Source organism: Nicotiana tabacum, chromosome 17 (genome assembly GCF_000715075.1).
Source record: "Nicotiana tabacum cultivar K326 chromosome 17, ASM71507v2, whole genome shotgun sequence".
NCBI classification, from domain to species: Eukaryota; Viridiplantae; Streptophyta; class Magnoliopsida; order Solanales; family Solanaceae; genus Nicotiana; species Nicotiana tabacum.
This window is the reverse complement of record NC_134096.1, coordinates 72,834,958-72,842,869: the sequence shown is the minus strand read 5'-3', so window position 1 is coordinate 72,842,869 and position 7,912 is coordinate 72,834,958. Positions and strand designations below refer to the sequence as shown.

General features: G+C 39.2%; 1 protein-coding gene across 1 annotated transcript; it reads right to left on the bottom strand.

The window, feature by feature from the left end:
* Positions 1–1,375: 1,375 nt before the first annotated feature.
* On the bottom strand, positions 1,376–4,224 carry LOC142171926 (nuclear pore complex protein NUP205-like). The gene is made up of 6 exons (XM_075235649.1): positions 4,201–4,224; positions 3,312–3,442; positions 3,094–3,213; positions 2,811–2,946; positions 2,475–2,612; positions 1,376–1,393 (listed from the first exon to the last, which is right to left on the bottom strand). The coding sequence occupies exons 1-6, from the start codon at positions 4,222–4,224 to the stop codon at positions 1,376–1,378; spliced, it is 567 nt and encodes a 188-aa protein (XP_075091750.1).
* Between the last annotated feature and the right edge of the window lie 3,688 nt (positions 4,225–7,912).

Below are 7,912 nucleotides of genomic sequence, written 5' to 3'. Positions count from 1 at the left end.
AGACAAATGACTGTCCTCCACACATATGGACTTACTTGTGCCAGCCACACCTTGTAACGGATGCAGAACTCCATAATAACTGAATCAAACTCCCCGCTCAAAGAAAATGGCCCCAAAGTGAAGGGATACGTATAAAAATACGTGAAACCCTTATTGGGGAAGGTTATCCACTCTACCATATCAGGAGCAATAATGTCTAAATCTTGGCAATGGCAGTCTTCCTTCACAGCGGGAATGCTGGAAGGACAGATGGAAGAAAGGTACATGCCAACAGCCCACATACGAGGGTTAGCGAAAGGAAACTTCTCTTTGAAGTCTTTAGTTGTGACAAAACTCTTTGGGATGATGGTGATCACCATAGGAGGAGCAGTATTATCAGATTTACCTTTGTTCTTTGAGGAACTGGGGTTTTTAGAAGAAGAATCCATTTTTATCAGAAAGGAAAGAAGAGTTTCTCTGAATAAGAAGGTTAAATAAAGGATGAAGACAAAGTACGAGTTGAGTAAAGAGAGTTTGGAGAATTAGGAAGTGTAAATGAAGAAGTTTGATGCGTATAAGTAAAGGAATATGCGTCTAAAATCGTGGCCATAATTACCTCGATAACCGACAAAAGTGATGTTGAATCGTGGGATGACGCGTGTTCGGGGCATTAAATGCGGAGAGATGTGTGTCTAATCAACCGTCAGAAACTTTCTGAAGGGGTCAGAGGATTTCCCGCCAAGAAAGGTATCTCTACCAACTTATCGGTGACACAAAGTTATGCCACCGGAAAGAAGGGTGTTGTCTGTATGGGGTAAAATATGTTCATATTTAATGATCGCATGAGAAAGCGACACGTGGAGCCAGAGACAGAAGACATTCGGATCCGAAGGCAGTGATCTTGCTTGTCATCGGAGAGAATGATACTCCTACCAAATGTCTGCCACTTGGTAGCATTCAATGAAGAATATTCTATAGCATTAAGTGCACGGTCCGTTACAGAGAATATGGCATTCACTGCCTACCGTTACACATTCTTCAATGGCCCTCATAATTGTCATTTAAGAGGGGCTTGATCCAAGGACCTTGTTCCCTAGGTGCAACTATAAATAGTTAGCAATATTATCATTGTATGTGGACGAATTTTCTGACAAGTATACATTATATTTTATCACAAGCTCAATAATATTTTACTTGCTTATTTATATTGTTCTTACTACCTCCGGAAGCTCTGCGACTGAGACTAAGATATCTGCTGTTTTATTATAATTTCAAGGCTAAATCTTACATTTTTTTCTAATTCATCTATTATTTTTGGATCAAATCGATTCACTTGTCTTTAAAGCACGTACAAATTCAACTGTACCATTTTACGGGTAAACAATAGACAAATTTATTAGAAGTTGCTATTCTCCTGATAAAAAAAAAAAAAACTAACTATGTATATAAAATTACATATTATCTAAGAATATATATACACACACATACATAAGGTATATAAAATAAAACAAGTATGTAAGAGTAGTTGATTTGACTCAGTTTTGGTTCAATCTTTTTAGTTCTTGCATATAGTAAATCATGTCAAATATTATTAATTTCTTAAGAAATGTAATACGAAACTATAGCAAATAAACTATACATCTATATTGTTTACCTTTAAAATGGTACAGTTAAATTTATATGTGGTTTCTAGACAAATGAACTAATTTGATCCTGAAATAATACAATAATTGAAGAAATATATAATACTTAGCCTTAAAATGTAGATGAACACGGTTTTCGAGCACAGCAATGATTAGATCTAAAAGCAAGAAAGTGAAATAGTATAAAGCTTTGTATAGAAAATAGTATATGTTCTTGCCAGACAATTCGTATCCTTTTACAATGGTAACTGAGCTCACTTGTAACGACCTGACCGGTCGATTAGAGCTCTAGCATGACGTTCGGCGGTTTGAGGCCTTGAGCAGCTTTACTTCAGGTATTATGACTTGCACGCGTGGTCATAATTTAATTTCGAGAAGTTCAGAGTTGATTTGGAAAGAAATCTTTAATTTCGTAAGCTTTAAATTGGAAGAATTGACTAAGGTGTGACTTTTGAGTAAACGACCTCGGAATCAGAATTTGAAGGTTCCAACAGGTTCGTATGATAATTTTGGACTTGGATGTATGTCTGTATCGGGTTTTGGATGACCCATGAGCGTTTCGGCACCTATTGTAGAAAGTTAGCATTTTGGAAGGATTTCATAAATTTGGGTTGATGTGTATTTTAATGTTATCGATGTCTGTTTGGAATTCGGAGCGTAGGAATAGCTCTGTATGGTGATTCTGGTCTTAGGAGCGCGTCCGGATATGGATTTGGAGGTCCGTAGGTCATTTCATGGCCATTTGGCAAAAGTTGTATATTTGAAGGTTTTTGGAAGTTTGAACGGGAGAGGACTTTTAAATAGACGCCAAAAATCAGACACAGCTAAATCTTTCTCCAATACGAGATTTACAATTTCCAGAGAAAGCAGGACAACCTTTTCAAGAAGTTGCCCGTAAATTTGACTTGTTCGTTCACCGATTAGATAATTGACTCCTGGTGAAAGAATACTCATGATATTCCGAAACACTGTTTTACCACTCATAAAATCCTGCGTAACAGCAAAAAGAATTTACATAACTCATGTTGCCAACGATAAGTATGGCAATAGTAACTTATAACATACAAATAATAGCAAATACTTACTAGATATGAATAGGACAAAGAAATACTAAAACAAAATCAAATTGCATCAACATGACAAAGAGACACTAAAGTAAAGTAACAGAGTAGTTTGAGGAAGTAATACTTTCATCAATTCTATTAAAGGCAGCTGCATCTGCAGCTGCATCTGCAGCGGCGTAGATTGCCCTGCTTCTGATAGCTGAGATTGGTCCACGACACTGTCAATATCCTCATCTCTGATACTATACATGCTCAGCATCCTGCATATAACATTATTGGACATGAAAGTCAGCAACTTCTTTCATAAATCTATGAGTAAATCTTAAACCCCTCATAGACAAGGCCCAAGAGAAAAAAAGATAAAAAAATGTACAAAGGGCCATAGAGGAAATTGAGACAAGACATACATCTGGAAATGTTTGAGGCAAGCTATGACAAGTTGCCACTTTTCACACGGATCAGCATAAGCTCTCTGTGGGAATGGCCCAAAGACATGATCATAAATGAATTTAAAGATGCCAATGAATCTGCAGAGGTGCAACTCGGAATGAGAAATGATACAATTCCTGAAAAATATTAACTAGAAATCATGATATGGTACATGTAATCGCTAAAAGCCCAATACCTATGCCCTCTATCACTAACATCCTTTTCAGCGGCAATAAGTGTATTCAACAAGTTAATGAATGATATAGTTGAAGGGTATTGCTCCCTTCTAGCTTCTATTTCATTCAGCTCAAATCGCATATCATAAACCTGCAAGAAACAAGTTTTGGATGAGATAGTTCCCCTTTAAAGATTCTGATTCCGGAAGTTGGAGTAGGTCCGTAATATCATATGTGACTTGTGTGTAAAATTTGAGGTCAATCGGTCGTGATTTGATAGATTTCGGCATCGAATGTAGAAGTTTGAAGTTCTAAAGTTCATTAAGCTGAAATATGGGTGCCATTCATGATTTTAATGTTGTTTGATGTGATTTGAGGCCTCGAGCGAGTTCGTGTCATATGTTGGGACATGTTGATGTGATTGGACAGAATCCCGGGGGCCTCGAGTGTGTTTCAGGGTGGTTTCGGACCAAGTTGGGTTGCTTTGGAGCTGTTGTGCTCGTGTCTGATTTCCTCCTTCGCGAACGCGAAGGATCTCATGCATTCGCGAAGAGGAACTTTGGCCCTGTTGGGATTTGTCCTTTGCGAATGCGAGGTAGTGGATGCGAACGCGAGGCAGAAGCTGGGAAACCTTCACGAACGCGACACGGGTGTCGCAAACGCGAAAAGGAAGACGACTAGGGGACCTGGAGCCATTAAGCCTTCGCGAACGAGAAGCAGTAGGGCGTGAAGGCATCACGAACGCAGCCTAGCTAACGTGAACGTGAAGAGGAAATTCTAGGTATTGCATTTTTGGGCTTCGCGATCGCAATGGTCTTTCCGCGAATGCGAAAAAGGACGGACCTGGGCAGTGAAGTTTTAAAACGGGAATTTGGCCATTTTCATCTCATTTCCTCCATGGGAGCCGACCTTGGAGCGATTTTGGAGCACCATTTTCAGCATCAATCACAAGGTAAGTGCTTCCCACATATTTCAAGTTAAACACATGGCATATATATGAATTTAAATATGGAAATTTGTAAAAAAAAAATGGAATTTTGAAGAAAAATCTAGAAATTGGTATTTTTGGATTTTGACCATGAATATGAGCATGGAATTGGGGATAAATTATATATTTGAGTTAGGAATGTTATGGGTAATTTTTATCTTCAAAAAAGTTCGGAATCTAGGCACGCGGGCTCGATGGTTGGATTTATCGATTTTTTCGAGCGAAGTTGGAAATTGTTATAATTTGATTTATAATAAGTATTATAGTATATATTTATGGATTTGAACATGGATTAACTAGTTTGGGAGCGACGAGCACCGGTTTGAGATGTTAGAGCGACGTTGGAGCCGGTTAAAGAACATCGGAGCGAGGTAAGTCTCTTATCTAACTCTGTGAGGGGGAAACTACCCCTAGGTGTTGTAATTTATATGTTCTACTTATTGCGGGGGCTACGTACACATGAGGTGACGAGAGTCCATACGTATCTATATTCATGTTATTGTCCGGGTAGGCTCGGGTTCACATCATGCTATAACTGTACTATTCGAGTTAACTCTTTCCTATTAAGTTCTTTTACATCACATTACGACTTGAGACTAGACATGCGTATAGTGATAGATTTGCTATTGTAGAGATTTGATGAGTTTCATGATTAGCCGCAGAATAATTTTGTTTCCTCTTACGGATTTCTCCCGCGCTATGCATTTTCGTCGAAAGGTTTTCCTTAAAATTATAACTCACATGTTTATTCATGAGTGGGGTCAAGGACCCTTTTAAGCTTCTTATTTTAATGGGATCGGGCCGTTCGCCTCGGCAAAATTATGTATCACACTCTCATGGGAGCAGGTCATTCGCTTCGGTAGTATAATAGATGCATCTATGGTTCATGTCGTTCGACCTTCGGCAATGCACAGATTACGATGGGATCGGGTCGTACGCCTCGGCATTTCTATAAAATACTCTCATAAACTCGTGCGTAATATTTGGCAAGAAGTCAGTGTATCTATGAGTCTTCCTAATTTGGATTATGACGACCTATCTGGAGAGATCCATTATTTATATATATATATATATATAGAGAGAGAGAGAGAGAGAGAGAGAGAGAGAAGGAGGATTGTATCACGTATTTACACTTGTTTATTTCGTTTGTTTACTCTGTCCCATATTTGTTTTACTTCTTGCTATATCTATCTTATTGACCACTAGTAAGTGTCGATGTCGATACTTACTGGGTACGCATTGATTTACGTACTCATGCTACACTTGCTGCACATTTTGTGTAGGTACATATATGTCGGGTGGTCTTTCAGGTGCGGAGGTGCAGCTATTGTGTGGACCTACCATGAGTTGCATTTCATGTTACGATCTGCAGTCTACATAGTCTCCATCAGAGTTATTTATATTCTTCTGTCTAATTTGTATTCCAGATAGAGGTTGTATTGTATTATATTTCCTAGTTAATGCTCATGCACTTGTGACACCAGGTTTTGGGGGTGCTTATGGGTTGTTCTTTATTGTAATCGTGAAAACATTATCATTTACCTTGTAAATCATATTTCTTACTATTTAATTTATGAAAATTACGAATTCAGAAATACTAAAATGAGTAATTAAGTTAATCATTCACTGTTGGCTTGCCTAACGGCAGTGTTAGGCGCCATCACGACCTTTAATGGATTTTGGGTCGTGACAGCTTGGTATCAGAGCATTAAGTTCACTTAGGTCTAACGAGTCATGAGCAAGTCTAGCAGAGTCTTGCAGATCGGTACATATGCATCTGTACTTATCTTCGAGAGGATACATGGCTGTTAGGAGCACTTCCCTTCTTGATTTCTCATCATGAGATTTGATTCCTTTGAGGCTTATGCCTTTATATCATTCCTACTCATTCTAATATGATGTTGAGCGCTCGTGTCGATTGAGCATCGAGGAGTTGTAGTGGTACTACAAAAGTGGGGCAGTTTGTTTCTTCCTGTGCATTCGAACAAGTTATTATCGTCTTCTTGCGGAAGGATGTTCCGTCATTTCGGCTCAGTAGCTGTGTTTTCAATGGTTTTGAGGTTGCGTGCAGATTTTTATGATGTTCAAACGTGTTATCGCACAGTGTTGGTGCAATGGTAGGTTGCTTGTCTATGTGTCGAGGCAGTGAATGACTTGAAATGAGGATTTCTCGGTGCACGATTTAGGGGATTCAATATTAAAATTCAGTGGAGGAAAGACAACTGGTCTATGAATGTTCAGGCTTTAGTTGATAGAGTAGCGAGACTTGATATTCCTGAGTGTGGTAGGATTCTCATTTTGAAGTGGTATCACCGTTCTTGTTGGAACATATTAAGGTTAGCCGATGTTGTGGTCTTCTTTGATTCGTAGCCTTCGAGGCAGGGTTTTATGAAATAGTGCCTGAGAAGCGGTTGTCAGAGATAGCGGTGTGTAGCGGTTCAGAATCGAATTGGTATTTCTAATATTGATGGCTTGAGAAAGATGATCTTCTAGGAGGCTTAGAGTTGGTAGTAAATTATCAGGGCAGGTTCTACAATGGTGAATTTTGCTTTGAGGCAGTATTTGGGCAGCGTAAGATGAGGAAAGACAAAGCGGAAGGTGTCTCACGGTGGTTGAATTACTAGCAGGTCAAGTATGAAAAGCGGAAGTCGAGAAGTTGCTTAAAGGAGAGAGTTTGACCAAAGTGGGAGAGTGGTAGAGTAGCATATGGGTTATGTGGTAGGATAGCCACACGCCTTAAGGAACGTTTTGAGCAATTTGGGAATCAAGGTGGGTAGTGACTAGGCCCACGAATTTTAGTTGGATGCAATATAACTTGAGTTGGAATGTATTGGTGGACTTCGAGTTGATGTCAATGGGGAAGAAGGAATCATAGTGGGTCCCAGGGTTATGTAATTGTAGCTTCAAGCTAAGTGGGAGAGCCCCACCGTCTACGATTTGGATTGCGTGGTTGTCTATTTGTGAGGTTTCTGGTTATCGACGTATTGGTGGGTTATTACGACCGAGGAAAGAAAAACATCAATGGTAATTCGAGCAAATGATTTGAGGAATGTGTGTTATATCTAGCCTTACCGGTTCATGTTCAGGTTTTAGGAAGACTTAGAGTTTATGCTTCGTATAGATGTGATGTACAAGGAAAGTAATTTAGCCGGGTGCTTCTTTAAGAGGGTGTTCATGTGCTAGCAGAGCCTTGTAGTTGATTATATTCGGGACCAAGTCAGAGTAGATGACTCTCAACAACGGTCCTAGTGGGTTCAAAATAATTTAAGTGCGGTGCCTAGGGATTTCGAGTTTGTGGTATGGTTGAGTATTAAGCTTTTGCAGTGGATTATGAAAGGGACCCAGAGTGTTCTATGTTATCATCGGTCTGCGGTGCAGCATTGGAGGAATGGGAGAAAATAACTTTGGATTCATAGAGGAATTTTCAAAATGGGTGTACCAGTTGAAGATGCTATCGTGAGCACAAGAAGAGTATGAGATGATTCATAGGTTTTGAGATGACGTGGTTTCGTAAATTGGGTCACTCAGGATGAGTGAGAATTAAGTTTGTCATGTTTTAAATGGAGCTATTATTATTATTTCTAAGGCAAGTCAAGTGTGAGTTAGAAGAAGTTGGATTGGTTAGCAATGGTT

Bases quoted from the DNA above. Each gene is read 5' to 3' on its own strand.
- LOC142171926 (XM_075235649.1), bottom strand. From the start codon at position 4,224: ATGGTGCTCCAAAATCGCTCCAAG. The intron at 3,443-4,200 runs GTCGGCTCCCAT...TGTTTCTTGCAG, and splicing joins TGCTCCAAAATCGCTCCAAG to GTTTATGATATGCGATTTGA. The intron at 3,214-3,311 runs GTATTGGGCTTT...GCACCTCTGCAG, and splicing joins GTTAGTGATAGAGGGCATAG to ATTCATTGGCATCTTTAAAT.